At 45.7% G+C, this 17,740-nt stretch overlaps 1 protein-coding gene across 1 annotated transcript in view; it reads right to left on the minus strand.

Moving 5' to 3' along the window:
• Positions 1-17,740, minus strand: part of LOC139227157 (uncharacterized) — a 45,660-nt gene that overhangs the window by 12,906 nt on the left and 15,014 nt on the right. The window contains exons 3-6 of the mRNA XM_070858221.1: positions 14,038-14,094; positions 12,533-12,652; positions 5,305-5,431; positions 4,830-4,854 (exon numbers count right to left, since the gene is read on the minus strand). Of these exons, the coding sequence (XP_070714322.1) occupies positions 4,830-4,854; positions 5,305-5,431; positions 12,533-12,652; positions 14,038-14,094 (329 nt within the window). The remainder of the gene's footprint in view (positions 1-4,829; positions 4,855-5,304; positions 5,432-12,532; positions 12,653-14,037; positions 14,095-17,740) is intronic.

Raw genomic sequence — 17,740 nt, forward strand, 5'->3', positions numbered from 1 at the left:
ATGATCATGGCTGATCCGATCATGAACTCAGCTCCACTTCCCCGCCCGCTCCCCATAACCCCTTAATCCCTTATCGGTTAAGAAACTGTCTATCACTGTTTTAAATTTATTCAATGTCCCAGCCTCCACCGCTCTCTGAGGCAGCGAATTCCACAGATTTACAAGCCTCAGAGAAGAAATTTCTCCTCATCTCAGTTTTAAATGGGCGGCCCCTTATTCTAAGATTATGCCCCCTAGTTCTAGTCTTTCCCCACCAGTGGAAGAATCCTCTCTGCATCCACCTTGTCAAGTCCCCTCATAATCTTATACGTTTCAATAAGATCACCTCTCATTCTTCTTTAACGTTATAAAAATGTCCCATGCTGCTCAGCAGTGAAAGTGAATATATTTCCCACTGACTCCTTTCAGGCATTCTTGAGTTATTGTTATCAATGTAGACAGGCAACATGCCACCATTATATAAATAAAGCCATTGATGCTCTCCTAAGATTGGCCTTCTCCATGGAACCCGAGAAACAAAGGAACTGTCCAATTCTACAGATGGGCAGGGTTCCCATAGGTATAAGCAGCAATTGATGGAACGTGTGTCACTGAAAGCCCTACATGACAACTCCCTCAATTTCATTAATAGGAAAAGCTTTCACTTAATAAATATCTAGCTACTGTGTAAAGCCCATCACCTGATCACGCACATTAATGCACACGACCTAGGAAGCTGTCACAATGCTTTTATTATGTGACAATCCACCACATGGGCTTTTCAATGGCCGTTCTGGGTGTGGAGAAGGAACAGGAGTTCATGTCGAGGAAAGCACTGGAGGCAGTGCCGAGCAGAGCCACGAGGCTGGTGCCGAGACTGAAAGATCTGTTTATGAAGAAAGATCGGGGTAACACTTTCCCCCGGGGTAGGGTGGGGGGCTGCTACCGGCTCCTGGGAAATTTCCCGGGAATTCTCAGCGGCACGTTCACGGCAGTGGCGCAGCACCAGGCCACCACGGAACCGGCGATGACATCATCGGCATGCGCTGCGACCCCTCAGCACCGCGTGCCTATCCCTTCCCGCCCCGCAGGGGATATTGTGAGTTGGGAAGCTGGCTGACATCTGTTCGCGGGGCGGCAGTTAACAGGGTGGTTACCAGCGCCCTGCGCCACCATCTTAGATTAGTTGCTGATTCTCAGGTCAGCTACCAGACCTGATTTTAGTGTGATGCGGGCTCCGTTTTGGGTGCCAGGCTGCAGGCCCGCTACCACACTGCCCTGGTGGGCCAGCTGAGGCCTTGTAGTGTGTGCAGCAGCCTTCTCCTTTCAGCGAAGGGGAGGGGAGTTGAAGTTAGCGCTTTGCGGAGCATCCGCATAGTGCTCCTGATCGCGCCCCGTTAGCGCCGCTGGTCCCGCCCCTAAAGGAAGTGGAGCGCGCAAGATTGCGCTCCACTTCCTGTTGGGGCAGTAAGCCCAATTCAGCGGCCTGGGGCGGGACTTCCGCACCGGGCACAGGAAGTCCCGTCCCGAGCACAGGAAGTCTCGTCCCGAACAAGTTACCACCTCCAATCGGGGTTCAGAGCAATTTCACCCCCTTGGTCTTTTCAGTCTGGAAGGGAAGCGTTTGAGAGGTGGTCTTACAGAGGTATATACAATAGTAAAGGAAATGGAAAAAGTAAAATATTATTTTTAATTAAATTGTGAGAGAAGGGCAAGGGGACGCAGGACTAAGCTAATAAATGGTAAATTTAACACTGGTGTCAGGTGATTATTCACACATCAAGGGTAGAAATTCAACAGGCGGTAGCACAAACCGGGCACTATCGAATTGGCCGCCCGATATACGCCCAGCCCGTTAGTCAATTCTATTAAAGTGAATCAGGCGGGGCGTATAACAGGCAGCCGATTCGATATCGCCCGCTTTGCGCTACCGCCCGAGATGAATTTCTATCCATAGCGTGATCAGTGTACAGAATGGACTTCCAGGAAAAACAGTGGAATTAACTCACAAAACAATTTGATTCCGTAAAGGGGGGAATTTAGGATACTCCTGGATGGATTAATTAAGATAGGCTGAATGGCCTTCCTCAACCATAAGCATATTGTGATCTTGTGAGACTGCATTTCTAACATGGCTCTGCCAACCCGATGCATAGATGTTGGAGCTGTCACTGATACCTTCAAGTTAGGATCTACTATCTGAAAATATCATCTATTCCATACAGGCGATCTATCATATTGGTTTGATAATCTGCTGGTTCAGGGCCGATAACACAAGGTCAAAAGGAATCTGAATTCTAGTTTTGTCATAAATCACCAGCATCGGTCACTTTGCCTCTGGTTTCTGACAGGTATCTACTATAGCCTTAGCTGGCAGCAACCAGTCATTCATATCTCAGGTGCTTGCTGATGTTGGGAAATGAGGACTTTATAGTCTAGAAATTACAGTCAGCATTGTTATCAGGTGAACACAACACACTCTTATGATATCCTCTATATTAATGGAAATATTAACCTATTTATTTTAAACAATTAGTGGCTCGGTTAATATACTGACCAGAAGAATGTCATATGAACACATTAAACAGTCAACTAGCAACAGCAATAGTAGGTCAAAGACAAGTTCAACTAATTCGCCAGCCTTTGAAATGTTTTGGTCCAATAGTGCGCACATATTGCTATCTGGTCATCTGTTTGAAATATCATGCGCAGTTTAAAAATGATGTTAGACAGGCCTGGAACAACTTGAGAGGGACATGACAGTGAGATGGTGACTTTGAAATGAGGTTCTACTTACAACACGTGCTTTTTTCACAAAGCAGCAGTGAAAGTATTTTTGTAAATTTCCGTAGAGCATGGAATTAAAACAGATGTTTAATCTGCATGTGATTTTGTTCCAATTATTATTCCTCTTAACATGATTGCAGACCAGCAAAAGTGATTTAGTAGCATTTAGCAAAATATCTCCAAATATAACTATTATCAACATGAGCAATAAAGTGGGTACAAATGTAATTGCAATAAATATTTTTCCCTGTCATATCAACTTGCTCCCATCTTAAAGTTGCACAGGAAAATATAACACTGACTGGCTGTCATTTGGAGACAGGTGTGAGCTTCAACAGTTTCCTGTCACCTCTAAAATCTGGGTCTGGATTGACTGCCTTTTCTGCTGATTTACATCAACGGAGTGATTCCTGCCAACGAACCGGAAGCTACCGAAAGCTGCGCAGAAGCCTCAAGGCCTCTGCCCACCCAAGTGCCGGCCAAAGTACGGCTGAGGTACCGGACAGTACTTTGGGCGGAATATTCATGGCCGAGGTCCTTCGAAGGTCGGCGGGTGGCAAATGGACGACGTACACCGCCAATCTGGGCGGCAGCGGGCGGGAAGTCTCATTCTCGCCGGCAGAGGCGCTTGCCGCCCAAGTGCTGCCGAGGATGGAGTCGGGCCCACGGAGGGTCGAAGACTTGAAAAAAAAATCAATACTAAAAAATACAAAAACTATCCGTAGACCTCCGGGGGACCCCATGAAATTTTTTTTGGGGTAAATGTTCACTTACCTTTTTTTCAGGTTCTTCAGACTTACCGCCGGGGACAGACCAGCCTGCAGCCTACCCCCGTTCTGCCGCCAAGTCCCACCGACTCCCGCCCGCAGGTATCTGGGAGCTTGGCGGGCGGGAGGTCAGTTGTGCCACTCAGCCGTCCGCTGACGTCAGCGGGCGGTTCCCGATGGTTCTCTCCTCCCGCCTGCTCCAGCCCGCTCCAGACCACCTCCAAAGTGGCACTGGACGGATCTTCAGGAGGAATGTTGGCGGGAGTGGGCGGCAGTCGGCGGTAGGCTGATGAATTTCGGCCCCAGATCCCAAATTCTAAAAATAATGTTCACCACAACAGACGGAGGATCTGAGAAGTGCTGAGCACATCACTAATAAAGTTTCATTAATGTCATTGGTTGGGTGAATGTTACTGATGATTTTTCCAGTTTAAGAGCCGCTGTCTTGAAGGATAAACAACAACTTTAAAAAATAAACTCTGAGTTTGAATTGTATTTAAAATTAAAGGTTATAACAGAGTAGAATCCATATGGACAAAGGTAAAAAATAATAAAGGATCAATCACACTAATAGGTGTAGTCTAAAGACCACCCAATAGTGGAAGGGAGGTGGAGGAAGAAATATGCGGACAAATTAGGGAAATGAGTAAAAAACATAGAATAATAATCATGGGGTATTTCAACTACCTAGATATTAATTAGACAGAAGAGGTAGGTAAAGGGGATAAGGGGATGGAGTTCTTACAATGTGTACTGGACTCCTTTCTAATCCAATATGTAAAAAGGGAGGATTCGCTATTGGATCTAGAAATAGGGAATGAACCAGAGCAGGTAAGAGAAGTAAAAGTAGGGGAACATCTAGGCAATACTGATCATAATATAATGTGTTAAGATGATAATTGAGAAAGACATAAGTATGACAGAAACCAGGGTGATAGATTGGAGAAAAGCTGATTTTGAGGGACTGAAAATAGAACTAGCGAAAGTAAAATGGGCATCAATATTGTATGATCTGTAAAATTTACAATAGTGTTGTGAGCAGTTTGTGGCAGAGTAGAATGCAATCTGTATCCAGCCAAAAGTGGAAGTGTCCCCAACACCGATACCCCAAACACGAAAAAGTGCATTTACTTAATACTTCTCACATATGAGAAATGTTCAGAGCACTTGGACACCAAACTGAGAGTAAAGGAATTTGTGAGGGTGGTGGAAGGAGACTGAGGAACAGTCAGAAGGAAAGGCTATATGGAGACTGGGAAAGGCAGGTAAATAACGGTAAATATTAAACTGTCTTACCGTCTGACTGCAGGTACTGTCGGAACTAGGAAGAAAAACATGTTATAATTCCACTTTGAAATTTCCGAATGTTACACAAGAATTTATACATAATAAGAGTCCACACTATCCCTCCAAATAACTGACCATAATAAAACCACCATATCTCTATCCACTATTTTAACAGATGCATTAACCAATTCAGTTTAATTGGTTTATTGCCTCAGTTAAAAGAATAGATAGAGGAAGGTCATTCAACTGTTAAATATTTGCCCGTCGATACAGTAATTTCTATCTTTTTTTAAAAAATGTAGTCTGGTTGATGGTTTAGTCGTAGATTCCAATCCATCATGTCCTTAAAATATATCTGACTGTTAGTCAAATAGAAAGCATAATTCAGAGATAGAATTAATCTGTGTGAGATAAGTTAGCCTCATTATTTCAGTCGTAAGAGTCTGGTCTAGAAGTGAGAATAAGTGCATCTGCCTCGTCATACCCGAGTTTGGTGAAATGCTTCCACATTCAATAAACTGCCGAGCTTTCTCATGGTACATGGGGCAGTTTGGTTGCTTGCAGTGAATTGCAGTTTTCTCTGCTGTACACAGAAAATATGCCAGCAATACCTGGGAACAGAATTAGCAGCTCTTAGATTACAGCCTTTTGTTTTATTTTTACATAATCAAACATTGACTTAGGCTACAAGCCTAAAATGAATTACTTTCCTTTTAACATAAGAATTAAGAGCAGGAGTAGGCCAAATGGCTCCTCAAGCCCGCTCCGTCATTCAATAAGATTGTGGCTGATCTTCGACCTCAATTTCACTTTCCCGCCCAATCCCCATATCCTTTGATTCCCCTAGAGTCCAAAAATCTATCTATCTCAGCCTTGAATATACTCAACGGCTAAGCAGCCACAGCACTTTGGGCCAGAGAATTTCAAAGATTCACAACCCTCTGAGTGAAGAATTCCTTCTCATTTCAGTCTTAAAAGGCTAGCCATTTATCCTGAGACTATGCCCCCTAGTTCTAGGCTCTCCTGCCAGGGGAAACAACCTCTCAGCATTTATCCTATCAATTCCCCTCAGAATCTTATATGTTTCAATGAGATCACCTCTCATTCTTCTAAACCCCAGAGAGCATAGGCCCAATCTACACAATTGCTCCTCATAGGACAACCCTCTCACCCCAGGAATCAACCTAGTGAACCTTCGTTGCACCACCTCTAAGGCAAGTATATCCCTCCTTAAATAAGGAGACCAAAACTGTGCACAGTACTCAAGGTGTGGTCTCACTAGAATACTGTACAATTGTATCAAGACTTTTTTACTCTTGTACTCCAACCCTCTAGCAATAAAAGCCAACATGCCATTTGCCGTCCTAATTGCTTGCTGTACCTAAGAACATAAGAACATAAGAAACAGGAGCAGGAGTCGGCCATACGGCCCCTCGAGCCTGCTCTGCCATTCAATAAGATCATGGCTGATCTGATCATGGACTCAGCTCCACTTACCCGCCAGCTCCCCATATCCCCTTATCGCTCAAGAAACTGTCTATTTCTGTCTTAAATTTATTCAATGTCCCAGCATACAGCTATCTGTATGCTAGCTTTCTGTGTTTCTTGTACTAGGACACCAAAATCTCTCCGAACACCAACATTTAAATGTTTCTCACCATTTAAAAAATATTCTGTTTTTCTATTCTTCCTAGCAAAATGAATAAGCTCACATTTCCCCACATTATGCTCCATCTACCACCTTATTGCCCACTCACTTGACCTGTCTATATCCCTTTGCAGGCTCTTTGCATTCTCCTCACATCTTACTTTTCCACCTAGCTTTGTATCATAGGCAAACTTGGATACATTGCACTTGATTCCTTCATCTAAATCATTAATATAGATTGTAAATAACTGAGGCCCAAGCACTGATCCTTGTGGCACCCCATTAGTTACAACCTGTCAATCTGAAAATAACCCGTTTATCCCTACTCTCTGTTTTCTGTCCGGTAACCAATCCTTTATCCATGCTAATACATTACCCCCAATGCCATGTGTCCTTAACTTGCAAAACAACCTTTTATGTGGCACCTTATTGAATGCCTTTTGAAAATCTAAAAATACTACATAAGAACATAAGAAATAGGAGCAGGAATAGGCCATTTGGCCCCTCGAGCCTGCTCCGCCATTTAATAAGATCATGGTTGATCTTTTCATGGACTCAGCTCCACTTCCCTGCCCGCTCCCCATATCACTCAAAAATCTGTCTATCTCCGCCTTAAATATAATCAATGATCCAGCCTCCACAGCTCTGTGAGGCAGGGAATTCCACAGATTTACAACCCTCAGAGAAGAAATTCCTCCTCATCTCAGTTTTAAATGGGCGACCCCTTATTCTGAGACTATGCCCCCTAGTTTTAATTTCCCCTATGAGTGGAAATATCTTCTCTGCATCCACCTTGTCGAGCCCCCTCATTATCTTATATGTTGCGATAAAATAACCCCTCATTCTTCTGAACTCCAATGAGTAAAGGCCCAACCTACTCAACCCCCTCATCTCCATAATCAACCTAGTGAACCTTCTCTGAACAACCTCCAATGCAAGTATATCTTTCCTTAAATACGGAGACCAAAACTGCATGCAGTACTCTAGGTGTGGCCTTATCAATACCCTGTACAATTGTAGCAGAACTTATCTGCTTTTATACTCTGTCCCCCTTGCAATAAAGGCCAACATTCATTCCATTTGTCTTCCTGATTACTTGCTGTACCTGCATACTAACTTTTTGTGTTTTATGCACAAGGACCCCCCAGGTCCCTCTGTAATGCAGCATTTTGCAATTTTTCTTCATTTAAATTATAATTTGCTTTTCTATTTTTGCTGCCAAAGTGGATAATCTCACATTTTCCCACATTATACTCCATCTGCCAAATTTTTGCCCATTCACTTAGCTTGTCTATATCCCTTTGCAGATTTGTTGTGTCCTCCTCACAATTTGCTTTCCCACCCATCTTTGTATTATCAGCAAAACTTGGCTACATTACACTCAGTCCCTTCATCCAAGTCATTAATATAGATTGTAAATAGTTGAGGCCCCAGCACCGATCCCTGCGGCACCCCACTAGTCACTGTTTGCCAACCAGAAAATTACCCATTTGTCCCAACCCTCTGTTTTCTGTTAGTTAGCCAATCCTCTATCCATGCTAATATATTACCCCAACCCGGTGAACTTTTATCTTGGGCAGTAACCTTTTATGTGGCACCTTATCAAATGCCTTCTAGAAATCCAAATACACCACATCCACTGGTTGCCCCTTATTCACCCTGCTCGTTACATCCTCAAAGAACACCAGCAAATTTGTCAAACATGATTTCCTTTTCATAAAACCATGCTGACTCTGCTTGATTGAATCACGCTTTTCCAAATGTTCTGCTACTACTTCCTTAATAATGGACTCTAGCATTTTTCCAACAACAGATGTTAGGCTAACTGGTCTATAGTTTCCTGCTTTCTGTCTGCCTCCTTTTTTAAATAGGGGCGTTACGTTTGCGGTTTTCCAATCCGCTGGGACCTCCCCAGAATCCAGGGAATTTTGGTAGATTACAACCAATGCATCCACTATCTCTGCAGCCACTTCTTTTAAGACCCTAGGATGCAAGCCATCAGATCCAGGGGACTTGTCCACCTTTAGTCCCATTATTTTACCGAGTACTACATCTTTAGTGATAATGATTGTATTAAGTTCCTCCCTCCCTATAGCCTCTTGATTATCCACTATTGGGATGCTTTTAGTGTCTTCTACCATGAAGACCGATACAAAATATTTGTTCAAAGTCTCTGCCATTTGCTTGTTCCCCATTATTAATTTCCCAGTGTCATCCTCGAAGGGACCAAATCTTTTGCCACTCTTTTCCTTTTTATGTACCTATAGAAACTTTTATATTTCATGCTAGTTTGCTTTCATAATCTATCTTCCTGCTCTTTATTATTTTTTTAGTCATTCTTTGCTGGCTTTTAAAAGTTTCCAATCCTCTGGCCTCCCATTAGATTTGGCCAATTTGATACCATCCCTTATTTCCTTAGTTAGCCATGGATGGTTATCCCTTCTCTTAGTGTTTCCTTCTCATTGGAATATATTTTTGTTGAGAGTTATGAAATATCTCTTTGATTGTCTGCCGCTGCTCATCAATCGTCCCACACTTTAATCTATTTTCCCAGTTCACTTTAGCCAACTCTGCCTTCATACCTTTATTTAAGCTGAGGACACTGGTTTGTGATCCAACTTTCTCACCCTCCAACTGAATTTGAAATTCAACCATGCTATGGTCATTCATTCCTAGAGGATCCTTTACTAGGAGATCACTTATTAATCCTGTCTCATTACACAGTACCAGATCTAAGATAGTCTGCTCCCTGGTTGGTTCCGCAACGTACTGTTCAAGGAAACTATCCCGGATACACTCTATGAACTTTTCCTCAAGGCTACCCAGGCCAATTTGCTTTGTCCAATCAATATGAAGGTTAAAATTGCCCATGATTATTGCCATTCCTTTTTTACAAGCCTCCATTATTTCTTGATTTATACTCCGTCCAACAGTGTAGCTATTGTTAGGGGGCATATAGACTATGTCCACCAGCGACTTTTTCCCCTTATTATTCCTTATCTCCACCCAAACTGATTCTACATCTTGATCTTCTGAGCCAGTATAGTTTCTCACTAACGCACTGATCTCATCCTTTATTAACAGAGCTACCCCGCCTCCTTTTCTTTTCTGTCTGTCCTTCCGAGTTGTCAAATACCCCTTAATATTTAGTTTCCAGCCTTGGTCACCTTGCAACCACGTCTCTGCAATGGCTATGAGATCATACCCATTTGTATCTATTTGTGCCTTCAACTCATCTATTTTGTTATGAATGCTGCGGCATTCAGAAGAAGAGCTTTTAAATTTGTTTTTTTACCATTTTATTCCTGCTTTGACCCTACTTTCTGATATACTTTTATGTTTATACATTCTGTCGCTTCCTGTCACGCTCTGGTTTTCATTTCCCCCTTATTATTTGACTTTTTAAATTTCCACTCACCTGAACCCTCCCCAAAGCCCTCTCTACATCCACTGGTTCCCCATTATCTACCCTGCTAATTACATCATTAAAAATCTCTAATAAAGTTGTCAAACACGATTTACCTTTCATAAAACCATGTTACTGCTGCCTATCATATCATAATTTTCTAAGTACCCTGTTACCACTACCTTAATAATGTATTCCAGCAGTTTCCCGACAACTGATGTCAGGCTAACCAATCTGTTCCCTGTTTTCTCTCTCTCCCCTTTCTTGAATAGCGGAGTTACATTTGCTACCTTACAATCCATTGGGACCGTTCCTGAATCTGGGGAATTTTAGAAGATCACAACCAATGCACCACGATCTCTGCAGCCACCTCTTTTAGAACCCTTGGGATGTAAGCCATCAGGTCCAGCAGATTTGTCGGCTTTAGTTTCCCATTATTTTCTCAAGTACTTTTTCTAACTTTAAGTTAATTACTTTAAGTTCTTTGCTCTCATTAGCCCCTTGGTTCCCCACTATTTTTGTTATACTTTTTGTGTCTTCTACTGTAAAGATAAATACAAAATATTTGTTTAAAGTCTCTGCCTTTTTCCGCAAAATTATTTCTTCTGTCTCAGCCTCTAAGGGACCAACATATACTTTTGCTCCTTTTTACATACTTGTCGAAACTCTTACAATCTGTTTCAATATTTCTTGCTAATTTACTCTCGTATTTAATTTTCTCCCTTTTTATCAATTCTTTTGGCTGGTTTCTAAAGCTCTCCCAATCCTCAGGCCTACTACTATTCTTTACAACAGTATAAGCTTCTTCTTTTAATCTGATGCTATCCTTAACTTCTTTAGTTAGTCACAGATGGATCACTTTTCCCGTGGAGTTTTTATTTCTCAATGGAATGTATATTCGTTGAGAATTTTGGAATATTTCATAAGAACTTAAGAAATAGGAGCAGGAGTAGACCATCTGATCCCTCGAGCCTGCTCCGCCATTCAATAAGATCATGGCTGATCTGATCTTGGCCTCAACTCCACTTCCCTGCCCTCTCCCCATAACCCTTAATTCCCTTATCTTTCAAATTTCGTTAAATGATTGCCACTGTTTATCTACTGTCAGACCTTTTGATCTAATTTCCCAATCTCCCTCAGCCAACCCGCTCCTCATACCTATGTAATATGTTTAAGTTTAAGACTCTAGTGTCAGACTTAATGTCGCTCTCAAACTTAATGTGAAATTCTATCCCTAGATGATCCTTTACTATAAGATTGCTAATTAACTCTGTCTCATTACACAAAACAAGATCTAAAATAGCCTATTCCCTGGTTGGTCCATAAAATATTATTCTAGGAAATTATCTCGAATACATTCTATGAACTCGTCCTCCAGACTACCCTTGGCAATGTGATTGCCCAATCTATGTATCGATTAAAGTCCCCCACAATTATTGTATTGCCTTTGTTACAAGGTACTATTATTTCTTGATTAATACTCTGTCCAATGGTAGGGCTACTGATTTCTGCCCCTTGTCATTTTGGGCCTCTGAGCATAAATCTGGTGCATTTTTGTAATTTCCAACAGTACAGGCAGAAAAGTACAAGGTGGTTATTTTTACATTCACATAGGTGGAACTAACTCCTGAACCATTTAGTCCTGTATATTCAGTTTATTTTAAAATAAGTAACACATTAAAGAAATGCAAGTTTGGCTTCAAGTGATCAAATGATCATATAAAATTACACTGATAAATACTTCCCCCAATGCGGTTGGAGGTGATGGGGATGAACTCTTCAAAACACCAGAGGAGTGCAGAAGAGAATGGACTTTTACACTGGGTAGTATCAATACTTACTTAAAACAGAACAACAGATAGATTCATTAGCTGATGAAGCTGAAGATATTTATGTATAAATATGTTTCAGAGCCACTGGTAAAATAATTTTGATGCGTCTCACTGGATCCTCAATGCATTTATAACCTTTGCACTCAGGTATTACCATTACCCTCAGAACGTGCTTAACTGATTATGCTGTGTCAATTCTGAAGCAGCATTGGTGTCAGCTCTCGAGAGATTCACAACTCAAGATAGTCCTTCTATTTGAAATAGGCCAATGCATTAGCAGAAAAGATTATAGTTTTGTGGGTGTGACTATATTAAAAGAAGTTTGCAGAATAGCAGATGGTCTGAATATGGATGGTATAATGTATATTATACTGCAAACAGTTCTAACCTCCGAGAGTCAAGATAATTGCCTTTACCTCCCCCTGTTGTGGGCCTAAAGGTGACTGTTCAATTAATTTTCAAGCTGTCTCGTAAGCATAATTTCAAAAGCTGGCTGAAGTTTCTGGTGTTGAGGGAGTTGGAGGGCAATGACAAAAATCCTTTAAACATGATCTGAAAGAAAGCATAAAATGTTGGAAAAGAGCAGCCTCTGTTAACGTGTCTGACTGGGACCGTGGGCCAGTTTTGCTGACGTGTCCCACCTGAAATATTAACATCTTTCCTTTCAAATGCCGACTGTTGGACTGAGCTAGATGATCTCAGCAGAGACAGAAGAAGGTTGCTGCAATTGTCCCATGGGCTAGGGAGGAAGAAAATGAACAAGGACTTGTGCTCCTGAATAGTGGGGAAATGCACGGACGAGCGGCAAGATGGAAAGTTTAATTACCTCATGGTTTAAATGCATCCTTGGACACTTTTTGTTTCTGCATCTCCTGTGACGAAACCAATCCAGGCAGGTCTCCAATGATCCCTTGCAGCTTGTTCGATGCTGGAACTTGCAGTGCCCCTGTGGAAACAGATATGGAATATCTAAACTACATGTTGATAAGAATATCCAAAGTATGACACAGCAAAAGGTTCAGGATCCACAGCAGCAAGTAACAGAAAGCAGAATATTTCATCTTTTCCATTATGATGAAACAAAAGCATACAAAAATAGTGCAGCCAATGAGAGTCTAGTTCTATATCAATGAAGTCACTATTCTAACAAATGATTTTATTATAACTATTATCCCATTTGGAAAACAATTCAAAAACGTTTAATCCTATAGACAATGTCCAATCTGCAGTCAAAAAATACCCATGATATCCAAACTCAACAGAACTGATAACTACTCCTCTATTTCAGGTTGACTCTTCAATACCTCATGTCTTTTCTGAATGTCTTCTATTTCCATTCAAGCCTCTTGTCTGAATAATAACCTTACGGGTAAGGGTATTCCATGGAGAAATGCTCTCATGCCACGGAATGGGGAGATTTAGCGGAGCTTCCAATCTCAGTCTCGCTGCAATAAGAACAGCAGAAGCCTAGTGTAAGACAGGGGAGACGGAAGATCAAGGGAAGCTTTATCATTGGGCAATGCCAAAACATCGCCCAACAGATGGAACAGGAGTCCAGGGAATGCACTGCCATCTGACCTATTGGCCACAGACGATGCATGATTCAAGGAGACCAGAAAGTGGGGTAAGTATTGGAAGAAATAGAGGATAACCATACCTGTGAAAAATAATAGGAAGGATTTTTCACTGTCGAGCCCTCAGATTAATGGTAAATGTAGGATGGCAAATTCAGCTGGAGTCCATTCCACCTGATTTTTAACATTCTCATCCTTGTTTTCAGATTTCTCCATGACCGCGACTCTCCTTTTCTCCTTCAGCCTTACATTCCTCCGAGATCTCAGCGCTCCTCCGATTCTGGCCTCTTGCGCATCCCCAATTTTAATCACTCCATCATTCGTAGTTGTGCCTTCAGCTGCTTAGAGCTTAAGCTCTGGAATTCCCTCCATAAACCTCTCCACCTCTTTAGCTCTCTGTGCTCCTTAAAGCCTACCTCTTTGATCACCTGTCCCAATATTTCCTTATGTGGCTCAGTGTCAAATCTTTTTTGATAACACTTCTGTGAAGTATCTTGGAACGTTTGACTCTATTAAAGGTGCTATATAAATGCATTATATGAAGGTCCTGTAAGTTGTTGTTGTTTGTTACTACTCAAAACTTTAATGTACAAAAGGTACAATTCTGTATACACAGGAGCAGTAAAAAGAATATCTCCCCTAATGAATCCAAAAAGTATTTTCTATTGGGTTTGAAAAGTACAAGCTGAGTTTTGCTATCACTAAAACTTTAATCTACAAAGATAAATTCCACCGCAGGAAGTAAAATCAGACTTACATTGTTACAGCAAGTATACTGAAAGTAGAAGCAATCAATGTTTTCCAGCTTGTAGCCCTGCATTAAAAACATAAGCATGGGTAAAGATCAGCCAAATGCTGGGGTTAAACTCAACCGTTTTAATTCGTTTTCCCATCAATTACATGTTACATTTCTCACTTCTGAAAACAAAAATCACATCGCACAAACCTCCCTCCATCAATCACGTTTATCCCTTTAATCTTATGCTTAATCTCAGTAGATTTGCATTCCACTATTCTTGCTATAAATGCTTTCATTTTCTTAACTTTTTTAATTGCCTTACCTTATAGGCTAGATAATGCTAGAAACAAATCCACTAACTTTCCCATTGACTTTCCGAGTCACCTGGTACTAATTCATTTTTTATGCATGGTACTCACGATTTCATCCAACATGTAACATTTTGCATTTGCCAATATTAAACTTCATCAGCCAGGGCTCACCATACTTTTTAGTGTGTATGGTGTTTAGGGATGTATATTTATTTGAGTGCACACAGAGAAGAGCAACAAGAATAATTCCAAGTATATGGGAGATGACCTATAAGTAAAAGTTTAAGAAGTTCAGCCTACTGGTTGGCGGGACGGAACCTGGTGTAGTCAGGCCTGTAGGAAGAACGCATTTAACTTAAAGTAAGCCGACAGTTAAAGGGTTAACAAGCTGCCAGCAGGACCAAAATTCAGGAAGCGATTACTCAAACAGAGACACTGACACGATTGATTGACTTTATCAAATTACACAATGACATGTGTTTGTTTAAACAGAGTGATTATTTGCACTAGTTTTATAAGCGTCCTTCTGTGCCCTGGACTCTGCCCTCAACGCCGAGGCATGCGCATCACCTTCCTCCCGCGCACGTGCAGACTCCTCGAACCCGACACCGGAAGTCGGACATGTATTGTGAGCTGGAGCTATACCGCGTGGAGCTCTGTCGCTGTGTTTAGCTTTTGGATTATCTTCAGGACTTTTGCCTAGAATATCGCTGTGATTATCCACACAAACATTGTCACTGCCTTCTGTGGGGAGAGGAGAGAGAGGAGGGAGAGAGAGAGGGGGGGAGGGAGGGGGAAGAGAGAGGAGGGAGGGAGGGGGGAGAGAGGAGGGGGGGAGGAGGGAGGGAGGGGGGAAGAGAGAGGAGGGAGGGGGGAAGAGAGAGGAGGGAGGGGGGAAGAGAGAGAGAGGAGGGAGGGAGGGTGGGGGGAAGAGAGGGAGGGGGGGGAGGGAGGGGGTGGGGGGAAGAGAGAGAGAGGAGGGAGGGAGGGGGGAAGAGAGAGGAGGGAGGGAGGGGGGAGGAGGGAGGGGGGAGGAGGGAGGGAGGGGGGAAGAGAGAGAGAGGAGGGAGGGAGGGGGGAAGAGAGAGAGAGGAGGGAGGGAGGGGGGAAGAGAGAGAGAGGAGGGAGGGAGGGGGGAAGAGAGAGAGAGGAGGGAGGGAGGGGGGAAGAGAGAGAGAGGAGGGAGGGAGGGGGGAAGAGAGAGAGAGGAGGGAGGGAGGGGGGAAGAGAGAGAGAGGAGGGAGGGAGGGGGGAAGAGAGAGGAGGGAGGGAGGGGGAAGAGAGAGAGAGGAGGGAGGGAGGGGGGAAGAGAGAGAGAGGAGGGAGGGAGGGGGGAAGAGAGAGAGAGGAGGGGGGAAGAGAGAGAGAGAGGAGGGAGGGAGGGGGGAAGAGAGAGAGAGGAGGGGGGAAGAGAGAGAGAGAGGAGGGAGGGAGGGGGGAAGAGAGAGAGAGGAGGGAGGGGGGAAGAGAGAGAGGAGGGAGGGAGGGAGGGGGGAAGAGAGAGAGGAGGGAGGGAGGGGGGAAGAGAGAGAGGAGGGAGGGAGGGGGGAAGAGAGAGAGGAGGGAGGGAGGGGGGAAGAGAGAGAGGAGGGAGGGAGGGGAGGAGGGAGGGGGGAAGAGAGGAGGGAGGGAGGGAGGGGAGGAGGGAGGGGGGAAGAGAGAGAGGAGGGAGGGAGGGGGGAAGAGAGAGAGGAGGGAGGGGGGAAGAGAGAGAGGAGGGAGGGAGGGAGGGAGGGGGGAAGAGAGAGAGGGGGGAAGAGAGAGAGGAGGGAGGGAGGGAGGGGGAAGAGAGAGAGGGGGGAAGAGAGAGAGGAGGGAGGGAGGGGGGAAGAGAGAGAGGAGGGAGGGAGGGGGAAGAGAGAGAGGAGGGAGGGAGGGGGGGAAGAGAGGAGGGAGGGAGGGGGGAAGAGAGAGAGGAGGGAGGGAGGGGGGGAAGAGAGGAGGGAGGGAGGGGGGAAGAGAGGAGGGAGGGAGGGGGAAGAGAGGAGGGAGGGAGGGAGGGAGGGGGGAAGAGAGGAGGGAGGGAGGGAGGGAGGGGGGAAGAGAGGAGGGAGGGGGGAAGAGAGAGAGAGGAGGGAGGGAGGGGGGAAGAGAGAGGAGGGAGGGAGGGGGGAAGAGAGAGGAGGGAGGGAGGGAGGGGAAGAGAGGGGGGGAAGGGGGGAGGGGGGAAGAGAGAGAGAGGAGGGAGGGAGGGAGGGGGGAAGAGAGAGAGGAGGGAGGGAGGGAGGGGGGAAGAGAGAGAGGAGGGAGGGAGGGGGGAAGAGAGAGAGGAGGGGGAAGGGAGGGAGGGAGGGGGGAAGAGAGAGAGGAGGGAGGGAGAGAGGAGGGAGGGAGAGAGGAGGGAGGGAGAGAGGGGGAAGAGAGAGAGGAGGGAGGGAGAGAGGAGAGAGGAGGGAGGGAGGGAGAGAGGAGGGAGGGAGGGAGGGGGGAAAGAGAGAGAGGGAGGGAGGGGAGGGAGGGGGGAAAGAGAGAGAGGGAGGGGGGAAAGAGAGAGAGGGAGGGAGGGGGGAGGGAGGGGGGAGGGAGAGAGAGGGAGGGAGGGGGGAAAGAGAGAGAGGGAGGGGGGAAAGAGAGAGAGGGAGGGAGGGGGAAAGAGAGAGAGGGAGGGAGGGGGAAAGAAAGAGAGGGAGGGAGGGGGGAAAGAGAGAGAGGGAGGGAGGGAGGGGGGGAGGGAGGGGGGAGAGAGGGAGGGAGGGAGGGGGGGAGAGAGGGAGGGAGGAGGGGGGGGGAGAGAGGGAGGGAGGGGGGAGAGAGAGAGGGAGGGAGGGAGGGAGAGGGAGGGGGAGAGAGAGGGGGAGGGAGGGGGGAGAGAGAGGGGGAGGTAGGGGGGAGAGAGAGAGAGAGGAGGGAGGGGGGAGAGAGAGAGGGAGGGAGGGGGGAGTGAGAGGGAGGGAGGGGGAGAGAGGGAGGGAGGGGGGAGAGAGAGAGGGAGGGAGGGAGGGGGGAGAGTGAGGGAGGGTGGGGGGAGGGTGGGAGGGAGGGAGGGGGGGAGAGAGAGGGAGGGAGGGAGGGGGGAGGAGGGTGGGAGGGAGGGGGGTGGGAGGGGGGAGAGAGGGAGGGAGGGGGAAGGGTGGGAGGGAGGGGGAGAGAGAGGGAGGGAGGGGGGAAGTGAGAGGAGGGTGGGGGGTTGTGTGAGGGTGGGAGGGGTAGTGTGAGAGAGGGTGGGAGGGAGGGAGTGTGTGTGGGAGGGAGGGGTGTGTGTGGGAGGGGGAGTGGGAGGGTGGGTGGGTGGTGTGGGTGGGTGGGTGGGGGGTGTGGGTGGGTGGGGGGAGTGGGAGGGGGGGAGAGGGTGGGGGGTGAGGGTGGGGGGTGGGTGGGGGGAGGGTGGGGGGGGTGGGTGGGGGGGTGTGGGTGGGGGGGGTGTGGGTGGGTGGGTGGGGGGTGTGGGTGGGTGGGGGGGGGGTGTGGGT

This window comes from Pristiophorus japonicus, chromosome 16 (assembly GCF_044704955.1).
Source record: "Pristiophorus japonicus isolate sPriJap1 chromosome 16, sPriJap1.hap1, whole genome shotgun sequence".
In the NCBI taxonomy this organism is placed as follows: domain Eukaryota; kingdom Metazoa; phylum Chordata; class Chondrichthyes; family Pristiophoridae; genus Pristiophorus; species Pristiophorus japonicus.